Below are 13,285 nucleotides of genomic sequence, written 5' to 3'. Positions count from 1 at the left end.
GTTAATCTCCTTATCTGGTATTTTTGTAGTAAGTGTTTTAGTCTGTTCTTTAATCTTCTTACTACCCTTGTTCCCCATTTCTAAAGTCAAATTTCTTTCTCTCAATCTTTTCACTCGCTTTGTTCCAGTCACTCACATTCAAGTCTAAGACACACACTCACACTTTTAAGGCCAGTACCTTCCTCTTCCTGTTTTTCACACAGAAAGACAAGGTCCAGCCCAGGACTTTATCCCCACTCTTCCTATCTCACAGACAGGACAGTAAGGTCCAGTCCTTTCTCCAGGTCAGGGAGCCTCTAACTCCTCACACCTGCACCAAAGTCAGGGAGCCTCTAACTCCTCACACTTTGGTTTCTTCTGTCCCAGGTCAGGGAGCCTCTAACTCCTCACACCTGGACCAAAGTCAGGGAGCCTCTAACTCCTCACACTTTGGTTTCTGACCCCTAAGATAATACTTACACCCTTAACAGTGGTTTTCTTACCTTACCCCATCGACGGAGTCTGTCTGGTCAAGATCACACGTGTCTAGGCAATGTGCCCACCGTTCTAGGTCTTTTCCTTCCAAGAAACACACACCCAAAGAATTTCCCCCTGATTCACAATGTCTGGTCTATCAAATTATGTCCTGGGATCTTTGTCAGTGGAGTAGTTGGTCAGTCCTTTCGTCCCCCCAGGACCGTTGAAAAGTTTCAACGGGGCGCGCCTTCCTATGGGGCAGTCAGGACCACCGGTCACTCCAAAAATAAAGGGATCCCGGACGAGCCCCCAATCTGTAAGAAACGTGGTTTTCCTTAAGGGAAAAAACCCCTATGAGACCCCAAAAATGGTCTCCTGTGGAAGACCCACGACAGAGACAAGTGTTAATCAATTTTAAAAGCTTTTATTTCGTACTTGCAAGGACGGGTGTCCTACCAGAAGGCAGACACACCCAACATGACATTGATACAGACTTTTATCCCCTAGCCCGACGCTATGATTCCCTCCCCTGCCTCCTGATTGGCCAGAGATAGGGTTTACAATCTTATCCGAAGAACGCCTTAATGAAGTCCCATCCCTATTTAGATTTCTTATTACTTAATTCTACATTGCCCCATACCAATATTTATTATGTAAATATTAATTAAGCAGAATATCTTCAAAACACTCCCATTACGTCAAGCAAAGTAAAATTTCCCTATAATTCTGTCAAGTGAAAATCCCCATTTTATTATTAAAACCGACTTTGACCGCAAACAGGTTTCATCTGTCTGTGTTCCAGATGGCCATCTTATCTTCTATCTTTATGGGTGAAAAAACCCCTTCTACCTAGCAACGTCTTGCCTAAGGTCAATCTATGAAACAGTCATTTAAAACGATCTATTATTTAACTACTCCCCTCTACATCAAGCAAAGAAATAAAACCTCCTCTAAATTAGCCAAGCATGAATCCTTTATCTATTTTAAAATTAAATTTGTCTACAAAGCAAACAGAGCAGCTACAGCCTCATAGCTTGTGGTTAATCATATCCTGTTCAAAGAAAAGTCCCTTTTCTTTTACTTGCCTCAGCTTCAGCCTCTATAGAACATCTACTGCAACCTATCAATTGAGTAATTATTTATTTTGAACAATAAAATCACATATTTTATTTATCCTTAGAATATTCTGAAAAAGCAACATTTTATATACATTTCTCTCAAGGGCATGCTCAATAGTGTGGGATGTGCTGACTCAGAACGCCAGATACCCCAAACTTCCCCCATTTGGGAAAACTCATTGTTTCCTTAATGAGATGCACTTGACTCCTGATCATAACACATCACCCAGCATGTTGTAGTGATTGGAGTCTTGGACTAGGGCCTGGGAAAGCAGGGTTCTAATCCACACCCAGCCATGAAGTTTACTGGACGACCTTAAGGCAGTCACTGTCTCTTAGCCCAACCTACCTCACATAGTTGTTGTGAGAATAAAATGGGGAATGGGAGAAAGCGTAGGACACCTTGAGCACCTTGAAGAAAATGTGGGATATAAATGCAATAATAAACACATGAATGTGCTCTGTTATAAAAGTCAGAAAAAGCATTCTTTACATAACATACCACATAAATACTGGCACAGATAATACATTCAGTGTAGTGAGTCTAAGCCTGTGGAAGTTCCTCTGAACTGAGATTAGATAGGCACCGTCCTTGTTGAACTTCAGGCTTATGACAAACTGTCTTGCTCCAGCAGGCATTTTAAGATAATGTTTGGCTTCTGGATTATTTTACTGTTCTACTGTTTATTTTTGCATGGATTGTTTTTATGTACACCTCTTAGAAATGGAGATGATTAAGAAGTATATAAATGTTTTAAATAAAAAAGATAAAAGTTTATTACACAATCCTACAAAGATCTACTTTGAAGTAAGTCAGTCTCTTTTTTGCAATGGGGGCTTGCTCTCAGGGAAGTGTATATAGAACTGCAGCCTTAATCCTTAAACAGACTCTACCCTAATATGCTCATTTTCCACATACCGCAAGTTATAATATAAATGATTTTAATCTAAAAAGAATCTTTTTTAAAAAAAACCACCCACCCACCTTGTAATCTGTAGCGGTCCAGCCCAGAATTCTACCACCTTAGCCTACCCCTATACCCCAATGTGTAGAATGGCTCTTAGTTTTCCACGACAGGGAGTTTTCGACACGATTTTGACGCTCCCAAAAGCGGTGGGCCGTATCATGTGCTTCCCCGAAAAGTGATCTAATGTCTAACTAACCCATCAACTAGAGAAATAGCCTCCTTCCCAGCATAACTCTACCTCGCCTTTCCTCCTCCCGCAACCCACCCAAAAGTTGGGCGTTCTTTGCCAATCAACAAGCCGCCGGACTTCGCTTAGCTCCGGCTGCTGCCTCTGCGCATGTCCTTCGTCGCTTTGACAGGAAAAGCGAGGTGAGGAAGGCAAGCCGATCTGTGGGCAACGGTGGGAGGGGAGCGGTGGAGGCGGCAATAGATGATCAGCTGAACTGGTCCCGTGACAAGGCTGGGCAGCTGCGGCGCGTGCGCGCGGAGGTTGGCTCCCCTGCCCGAGCGAAGATGGCGGCCTCCAGAGCCAGGCTCTGAGGGAGGCAGGCGAGTGTTAGGTGTAGCGGCTGCAACCCAGCTGGGGAGAGCCCGCTCAACAGCACCTGAAGGAGCTCCGGGGGCTGCTGGCTCGCGGCGTTTCTCTGCAGTGCAAGGCTTGAGGGGACTGGGCAGCTTTGCTTCCCGGCCAGGTAAATGGGTGGCATTTCCCCCCCAGAAAGAGACTGAGGAAAAGCGCTGAGGTTTGATTTGCAACGGGGCGGAAGCGACAGTGGGTGGGGATGGACTTTTCTCCTTTGTCATCTGAGCCAGGGATGTGCCCCCCCCTTTATTAAATGCCACCCCCTTAGCCCTGGCGTGGAGGTGGCAAGTGGGAGAAAGCAAGTATCTAGCCCTATTCTTTCTCCTTGCTTCCAAAATTATTTGGGGAGGTTGGATCTTAGCTTCCAAAACTCCTGACTTTTTTTTTCTATGCACAAAGGAACAGGGAAGAAGTGGGTGACACACTTTAACAGGTTAAGTGTTAAGTTTCAAGCATAAAAGCATGGACGTTCCTGAATGCGTTCCTCTAAATGTTTATGGAATTGTGTTTAATTTGGGGCCACCCGTTGCCTGGCTGCCCCTGCCCTGTAGGGTTGGGCTCTAACCCCTGCCAGATGCTTTAATACCTGTACTAGAATACAGGCTGTGGTGGTTGGTTAAAGCATCCCTTCCGCTCTCTGGCCCTTTATTGTATGCCACACATTGTGCATGCATGCTCCATTCTGTCTTTTGGGAAGAAAATTTAGTAATGGTCTCAAAAATGGTATAGTCAGTCTAAGCCTTTAACTTCCAACCACTGTGGAATTTACCTTAGAAGCGTGCTAGGATATGTGTATTGTTCTACCCTCTTCCCAATTCTCACTGATATAAGGAACCATTGCACAGTAGTTCCTGAATTTCATGATGCTGTCACTGAGAAGCGCATCTTCAGTTTCATTCCAGATAGTTGTTCCTTGTTGACCAGTATATGTTTTGGATCTTGAGCTGCTTTTGTAGGCTTATGGGAAAAAGAGTTGTTTTATTATATAGTTCAGCACAAAGTAGGGAATCCTTCTCTGAGGAAACAGCACTTACAGTTGTGTACTTCAAGCTGTGGCTTTTAAGAGAACCTATCTAAGAGCTGCTTTTCTCACACTGTGAGCCAGAGTGGAAAAAGAATTAATCAATATACACAATAGACTTTAAACAAGATGTTAATGTATATGGCTATATTTGATATCCAGGAGTCGATACAAAGAATCCTAAAGCAATTCGGGAATGTTTTTTTCCCCTTGACCTTGTGAGTAATTTGAACCTGGATGTTCACATGAATCAGGATCTGAGTAACTTTTTTTCCACTTACCATCATTTAATCATTAACACCCAGAAGTAGGCTCCTTTTTGTTTTTAATTCTTGTAACTCTTTATCTGTAACTTGTGCATTTTATTTAGAAAGTTCCCCTCTGCCCCAGCTAACTTCTGTGGGGGTGTGGGAATTGAATACATTATCTATAGAAATAAGGTTATTTGGCAAGGGAGTGGCTTGTAATTCTCTATGCACTTTGAAGGATGCAGGAGTCTGCATTGTTGTTTTCCTAGGAAAGTATGCAAGTTAATGTGTAAAATGTATAACTCAAAGCACAATATGTTCTGGACACTGCATATAGATAAGCCAGATCTTCCAGTCTTTCTTCTGAGCAGTATGCATGCTTTGTTTTGAAGTTCATCAGTTTTAATCAGTTACAATGGATCACTAGCCTTGTAGTGTCAGTGTAGAATTCAAGGACAGGAAAATAGATGCAATTTGGTAAAATGTTTAAATAACAAATTTTCTTGGTATTATTAGTAGTAGGTCTTGAGTTGTCCAAGTTTTAGCATCATCATTGGAAGCTTTTGGTGGCTCTGGATTTGTAGTTTGTAGTGCAATCCTGTACATGTTTACTCAGAAATAAGCCCCATTGAGTTCAATGGGTCTAAACTGTCATGTATCAATGTGTAGAACTGCAGCCTTAAACACTTGTTCCTTTATAATAGGTTCTATGTGCTACTCTTTGGCCCTCCAAACATTGCTGGGTGACAGTTCCCATCAGCCTTAGTCAGCATGGTCAGTCATCAAGGGTGATGGGAGTTGTTGTTCTGCAACATCTGGAGGCCCAAAGGTTAGCCACCGCTGAATTATAACTAATATGTAAATAAATTTGATGTGAGAGAATGTTTTCATAATGGATATTGCAGACTTTTTGTCCGTGATCTTTTAGCTTCAGTGTTTTGTTTAAAGATCCAAATGCTATACTTCATGAACGGCAAGAATTCATTAATTGATTTTCAAACTAACTAAACCAAAGGAAAAGGCATTAATCAGCACTCAACCTGTCTGCTCTTATTTTTTTCCATCATGAAACCATTTCCCTTCAATCAAGCTGTACAGCTTTTTGTTGTTGTTGTTGTTAGAATGGTTTATGTGCTTAACAGCAAATATTATGCCTTGCATGATACTTGTAACTTTACAGCACATTTTAAGATTAGTTAAAATAGCGGTCAGAAACATGTAGCCATTCACTGGGAATTCACATCTAACAAAAGATTTGGTTTCATTCAGTTTTACTTTGAAGTCATAAGAAGTTACATTACAACTGCATAACCAGGAAGTTGAAGGATGTGTGTGAAATTTAATTCTGCTGTTCATTTATTTTTGCTGTTAATGGGATTATGTTTTTGTATTTTATTGTTGGACTTTATTGAATTATAATGGTATTGTTTCAGTTTATTGTCTGGTAAGATGCTTTCTTTAACATTGCTTTACTGTGAATTTTGTTTTGTAATAGTGAATTATGTAACTTTTCACACAAGTAAACCGTGGTGATGATGATAGAAGACATAGGCAAATGATTTTGTTTTTGAGAGAGAGCAACTGTTATCTCCTCTGATACCTTGAAAGTCATTCTGAAGAGTAGCATTACTTTTCTTCAAAGTAAGAATGCAATAATTGCATGTTGGCTGTGGCTGCTAACTGGAGAATAATTTGGTAGACTAGGTCTGTTAGTGCAGCCAAATTTCCTAGTGAGAGACGCTGCAGAAACCAATAATTTTCTTGGATAGAAAGAAGTTGCTCTGTGTGTGAATGCTTTCGTTTTCATGTAAGTCTGTATGCAGTTACAGCTTTACATTGTTCTGAAGCTTCAGCCATTGCTGGGAACTTCAGGAAGGAACACTGAGTTATAATTAGATCTAATTTTGTGTTGCATGTCCATGTATGAATATCATACATGAATTGTCGAGTGGTTGGTATTTATTGGAGATTATGTGTTGCTCTGTATAGGGAATTCCCCAGAAAGCAGAGTATAACTTTTTAAATAAATAAAAATGATATATTTCAAACCCTTGGTCTTTACATTAAAATCTCTTCATGATTTGGATACCAGATACCTAAAGATCTGTGCCTGTTCGTACTTTGAGATCCTCATCTGAGGCCTCTGCCTGGGATTCTCTGCCATCGGAGGTGGTTATCAGGGAAGGGACCTTTTCAGTGGTGGTGTTCTGGCATTCACTGACGTCTTGCTAGCACTGAGCAACGGCCTTCCTTATTTTCCCAGCCTTGCTTTTAAACTTTTGTTTGTTTGTTTTATTCTGGCTCAGATATAGATTTGGTGTGTTTAGTGTGTTTCTTCATACCACTTGTTTTACTGTGTTTGTAATATTTTATTGTAAGTTGCTCTGATAATATGAATGACGGGTGGGGTATAAATACAGACAGTGTGGGCTTCAATAAGCCTGCACACATGCCCCATCTACCTCTTCCTTTGCTGCGAATGTCGTGTGCGCTGTGTGCACATTCCTGCCATAAACTAAGATGGTGGCAGGTGTTTCCCTAAGGGGCTGCCACCATCTTGGTTCATGGTAGGCATGCGTGTGCAGCATGCAGGGCATTCACAGCAATGGGAGAGAGAGGTGAAATGGGCACTGCACTTGGGGCAGGCTGGTGTCCAAGGGCCTAGTCATACCTGGCGCCGGCCCTGAGAATAACCCATGCATTCATTACAGTATGCTGGGTTTTCAGTGTCACATAAAAAGAGAGTTAGGTGGTGATGTGGGGGCTCTTTGCTCAGGTGTTATCTGCTTTTCCTTGCTGCTTAGTAGCTGTACAATTTCTTACCACTATAAAGAGAATAGATGTAACGGTTGCCAGTATTTTCTTTATAAGGGAAAGAAAAAGAACCGCTTAAGGAGTAAACTTAAAATGCAAGGGAGAAACTAGAAATTTTAAGCAGCAACTTAAAAGCAATTTTTAGGGAGACTTAAGCAGCAACAAAGAAAGAAGGTGCTGAATTCTGGGTAGTCTCAGAAATGATCCCTCTAAATGGGTGGCTTTCATACTTTCAGGAAACCTTTCTGCACCAACCTATGCAGAGGACCTCTTGTACAACTGTCAGGTGCAAAAAGTATTGGAATCTATTCTAAGGAACATCCTAATTCATGCAGGGCACAAGCTCAGGTGATAAGGGCCTCAGCACGTGAATTGCATGTGACCTGTAACAAATCCCAACATTGTCCAGTGTCTGCATACTACTGTATAGGGGAAGATTTGAAATAGTGGTCAAGCTTTCTTTTCAATAACTTTGTCCTTAAAAGGGGGGGGGACTTGTCAATTGAGAAAGATAATCTTCCAAGGAACAATGTTTCTTAGAATGCAGGTTGAAAACAACTGTTCTGATCATGTTAATCTAAAGTTTTGTCAGGAGGACACCAAAGGTAAAATTAAATAATATAACTTTGTTTTGTGACTAGGTTATAAAGCAAAGTGGATAGAAATATGTACATATAATTATACAGTGTTTAAATATAATGCCTGAGGTTGTAGGTAATATTGGTGGAAGGTGCAGAACAGTGCTTGCTAGAAAGTGCAGATAATGAGTGATATGATTGCTAGGTGTTCCTGATTGGCATTGTACAGTTTTGTGAACTACACAATTTGTATATGTGGCATACAAATTCATGGACAGAACAATACTAACCCCAGCCAAAGCGTGACAGAACTGAGCAGCTAATCAATTGTCATATCCCAAGCTCAGCTGCTTACACTGGCCAGGGTGGATTTGGTGTGTGTGTGTGGGGGGGGACAGTTTTCTAATTTTTCAGTGTACCACCTCCAGGCTGATGCCTCAGGCTTCTCATGGAATGTTTAGAGTTCCAAATCTCCAAATCCAAATTTGTGGTTCCAAATCCTTCAGCATTATGCCACATCCCAGAGTGTCCCATTCAGGGCTTTTTGCTGCCACCATCTTTCTGCCCATTAAGATGAAGCTGGGGTCTCCATCTCACTGGCCTCCAGCAGGGAGCAACCTACCCACCCTCCTAACATGGAGCGAGTAGGATTGAGCTGTATATCAAAATTGCAGGCTCACATGTGCTTTCATTCTCAATTCAGGGCTCTAAACTTTCTCTGGTCTTTATTGAGCAGGTTACTTTTAACAGAGCATACCAGATTGGTTCAGCTGCTTTGCCTGATTAGTTACTCCAGAATGAATCATCTGATTCATAATATTTAAATATATTTTATTATATTGTAATAAGTCTCTCTTCTGGGCATTGGAAGGACAGGATAGTTTTTTAAATATAAATAATAAAAACAGGTAAAATAATACATCATCTTAAATGTAACTCTTTATGCTTTAGCTTATATATACAACAGTCATGATTTCTTGACTTCACATATTGACACATGACAGATGGTCTTAATGTTTTCTAAAGCTAATATTTCAGTAGCTATCATAAGGGAAATGAGTAGCAATTCACCATAATCAACACAGGGCCATTAAAGTAGAATATGTAGTCTGAAAATATGAAGAAAAAAATTGCAAGCAATGACAGCAGAGAGATCAGAACTAAGATCACGGTTGGTTAGAGATGTGTGTTAGTGGCTGTATTCAAATTTTAAAGCTTTAAAAAGGAATATTAATTCGAAGTTTTGTTAAGGATTATTTTTAAGTGACTCTCGGGATTAATAACACTCAGAAGGAAATGATGGAAGTCCATTATATTCTGCAGAAGTGAAAATGGTTAAATGATACTGCAATGCCTGACTGGCTGTTTGCACATGACATTCTCTGAACAATAAATAATGGAGAATACAGGATGTTTGAAGTTGATTATGATGCTTGGACAGCTTGTGATAAGTTTGCCTGATGATATGGAAAAGCTGAAACTTGTCTGTAGCTTCAGATGGGGAAAATAATTGTAACCTAATAACTTGTTCCTGTGTCAAATACATTCCTTACAGCCTCTGTTTACCTTAGTAGTGTGCTTATTTAACTCCTTTCCTGCTTTCCCTCTTTCCTCTCCTTCCCTTCTTCCCTAGGTTCTTGCATAATCCATACATAGTGTACACATACTGGATATTATGCTGATGGTAACTGCCAAAGAATTGGATCCATTTCTCCAGACTTATGGGCCAATGGGAGTAAACTTTCTAATCTAAATAGATAGGCTTTGGATATGTAAAGACAGCATGGCTGAAGCTGGCTTATCTCTTTACAGTATTTGAGACCTGATACTTAATATATTCTGTGGAAAATAAAAATGTGTGTAGTACTTAACTCTTTGTGCATTTACACAATTGGCAGAATGAGTTAATAGAAAGGAGTGAGCCACTTCAGATTGCAGGAGGTAATATGAGTTTTCCAGAAAATTTTGAATTTGAAAGTGGTTTTCTATTTTTTATTTCTGTTAGTTAAAAATATATTAATAAATAAAGAGGTAAATAATAAAATAGAAATAATTCTTTATTACAAATCAGCTCATAACAGGATTGCATTAATCTTTTAGGGAGTTTCTAATAATACATGTAGAGAAACATTTCCCTGAATCTTATCTGACCAAAAAATAACAAAAAAGACAATTGTTCAATAAATTTATCATAAGTCTGCTGACCTTCCCTATTAAAATTAAATTGGTCAATTTGGAAAGTTTTCTTATGCAAACAAGGGTAATTTGTGTTGGGGGGAAATCGGTTTGTGTCAGAAAAATACTGTAAAGCAGGGGTGGCTAATCTGTGGCCCCCAAATGTTGCTGAACTGCTACTCTCATTATTCCTGATCATTTTCCACACTGGTTGGTGCTGATGAGAGTTGTAGGGAGTGGCCTAATGTAGTGTGTTTTACTTGTAAACAAAGCTAAAAATATGGAAACTGCCAAGCTTGCGTAATATTATATTTGCATTTGGCATACATTCCTTGTAACTAATAAACTTATGAAGCAGAACATTTTCTGCAGGAAGAAATAAAGCATTAGAAAAATGTCCACCCCATATCACTGATTGCAGGTAATTGTCACAGTTTTGAATGCTCCTGCATGTTAAAACGCTTCAGACAGAAAACCAGTACAGCAGGCAAAAGGCTGCACTACAATCTTTTCCCTTGATATGCTAGGTTTATTTTTGTACTTATAGATATTGATAAACATAAATGGTATGTTGCACTTGTAGTTTGAAGTGGTACAATCCCTTCTACCAGATCATTCTGTTGTGTATATGTGGACCAGCTGTAGCTGCTTGGTAAATAGATGTGAGAGAACTCCTGAAATATTTTTGGGAAATCAATCATTCCGTTGGCTAATTATTTTGCAACATTTTGATTAACAAGCAGCCCCTTTAGCTAATTGTGTGTATTGTACATTCAATCCTGTGTACAGAATGTATTTTTGTTCTGAAACAAATTACATTTATTAATACTAAGCATATTTTGTTACAGGTTCTGGCAAAAAATGAATACAATTAGGGAAAATAAAGATTTGGCCTGTTTCTACACAACAAAACATTCGTGGAGGGGAAAGTAAGTAGCCTGTTTTTTCTATTCTCCAGTTCTGAGATGGTAATAATATACAATTGCTTTTCTGCTATCCAGCTGTGAATTGTCAAACTGCTCTAATATAATTTCTTTCAACCTGAATACATGAATAATCCTATAATCGCCCTATAAGTATTCATAATTCATAAATATCACTAATTACCCAAACAGCCTGATTTTATATAGTATTATGTTTCAACAGATTTCTTAGTTTCAGATAATGGTCATGCAGTCTTTATTGTTGAATAGTCATTTTATTAACCCTTTCTTATACATTTTATGAACTGGAGAAGTGACTATCCTATATCAAACTCCTTCTGATACACATATAGCCCAAATGACACCATCCATGCACAGGAGGGAGGTATTAGCAGCTTGGGGGACCCCCAACATTTTCAGAACAACAAAACACCTTCAGCACAACCTTCCACCCCAGCTCCTAAGAGTGGAAAAATCCAAAATAGCTCAAGGAAGACTGAAAATACTGAGTTGGCACAGACTGCTGGGTGGCTTTTGTAGCGGGGGAGATGGAAAACAAGAGGGGAGGGGGAATAGAATCACATATGTTGAAAGAAGGCATGACTGGCTTACTAGAATTCTGAACAGGAGTGCTTCACACTGCAACATTTTGTTGCAGATCCCACTTAATACTACTATAATCCCCTGTACTTGCTTTGACACATCTTTCTGCAACACATATGTAATTTGAACTGTGATCTAGCAGTGGTGAAGCAGCTTTTGTACATCCCTTTTGTACATTGAATTCTTATTTGCAAAAGGAGAAAATTCCAGGGCTGGGTTTTAAGTTTCATAATGAATGCATAATTTCTGTCCTGTAGTCATGCCAGAGTGGGTAGCGTATACTTTTCCTTGTCCCAAACATTGGAGGGTCATGTTGGCAATTGACTTATTTGGCTTCTTTATAAAACAAAAATAAATTTCTCTACAATCTCTCTTTTGTAATGCTGCTATTTTCCTTAATGTCTGCTTTCTCATTTCCTTCTCTGATGGACTTCTGTGACATTGGTTTGGCCATAACAGCAATCTCCCATAATTTCCCATACTGCATTTAGTTATTTGGTTTAAATATTGATTATTCATCTCCAGAGCATGTTGCATGTGATTGCCACAGCAAATAGTTCCCTTCCTGTATCTCCAAGTCCTGCATTAGATTCATTTAAATGTTACATGGTACTGTTGATTTATAACTTCATCTGAGATGTCAGTTGAGACATTCTGAAAATGAACATTAATGTTAAGGACAAGGCTTAAGAACATAAGAACATAAGAAGAGCCTGCTGGATCAGGCCAGTGGCCCATCTAGTCCAGCATCCTGTTCTCACAGTGGCCAACCAGGTGCCTGGGGGAAGCCCGCAAGCAGGACCCGAGTGCAAGAACACTCTCCCCTCCTGAGGCTTCCGGCAACTGGTTTTCAGAAGCATGCTGCCTCTGACTAGGGTGGCAGAGCACAGCCATCATGGCTAGTAGCCATTGATAGCCCTGTCCTCCATGAATTTGTCTAATCTTCTTTTAAAGCCGTCCAAGCTGGTGGCCATTACTGCATCTTGTGGGAGCAAATTCCATAGTTTAACTATGCGCTGAGTAAAGAAGTACTTCCTTTTGTCTGTCCTGAATCTTCCAACATTCAGCTTCTTTGAATGTCCACGAGTTCTAGTATTATGAGAGAGGGAGAAGAACTTTTCTCTATCCACTTTCTCAATGCCATGCATAATTTTATACACTTCTATCATGTCTCCTCTGACCCGCCTTTTCTCTAAACTAAAAAGCCCCAAATGCTGCAACCTTTCCTCGTAAGGGAGTCGCTCTGTTTCGCTCTGACAGAAAGAAAAAGAAAGAAACTTGACCTCCTTTTAAAAACAACTGTTTTCTAACATTTTTCAATGAAGTTTGGCAGATTTCTTTCTCTAATAGCTGAATACTTATTTTAAATGTTGCTGCTATGAGTGAGAGTATGCAATTGCTGCTTTGAATTCCTGTGAGTGTTCAAATCAGTTACAGCCATACTGTAGCTAGATTGTTTTAAGTAGTTTGTTCCATTGATACAGTGCCAGTGTAAAAGCTCAATGTTTTTTTTTAAAAAAAAATCCTGGCTTTTCACTCAAATATTTAGATTCTCGATTATTTTTTATTTTGATTGTCAAAGATTAAAATGGGACATAACTGCCTATTATCTGTGTGTAATAAGGCTTTATATGTTTAAGATAGTCCATAGTTAAATTCAGAGATATGGTTTAACATATATGACTGTTCTGTTCAGTCAGAAGTAGCTTTTTTCCCTCACCTCTGAGAAATTTTGATTCTTTACATCTTTGTGTGTGTGACATATTTAGTAACATTTAGGATCTTTTAAAAGAGTAAA

General features: G+C 39.5%; 1 protein-coding gene across 2 annotated transcripts in view; it reads left to right on the top strand.

Moving 5' to 3' along the window:
- Positions 1-2,940: 2,940 nt before the first annotated feature.
- DNAJC13 (DnaJ heat shock protein family (Hsp40) member C13) overlaps positions 2,941-13,285 on the top strand; it is a 91,247-nt gene continuing 80,902 nt past the window's right edge. For both annotated transcript variants that reach the window (XM_061587930.1, XM_061587929.1), the window contains exons 1-2: positions 2,941-3,234; positions 10,810-10,890. In XM_061587930.1, the coding sequence (XP_061443914.1) occupies positions 10,823-10,890 (68 nt within the window). In that variant the 5' untranslated portion in view covers positions 2,941-3,234; positions 10,810-10,822. The remainder of the gene's footprint in view (positions 3,235-10,809; positions 10,891-13,285) is intronic.

This window comes from Rhineura floridana, chromosome 10 (assembly GCF_030035675.1).
Source record: "Rhineura floridana isolate rRhiFlo1 chromosome 10, rRhiFlo1.hap2, whole genome shotgun sequence".
NCBI classification, from domain to species: domain Eukaryota; kingdom Metazoa; phylum Chordata; class Lepidosauria; order Squamata; family Rhineuridae; genus Rhineura; species Rhineura floridana.
This window is presented reverse-complemented; position numbering and strand designations above follow the sequence as displayed.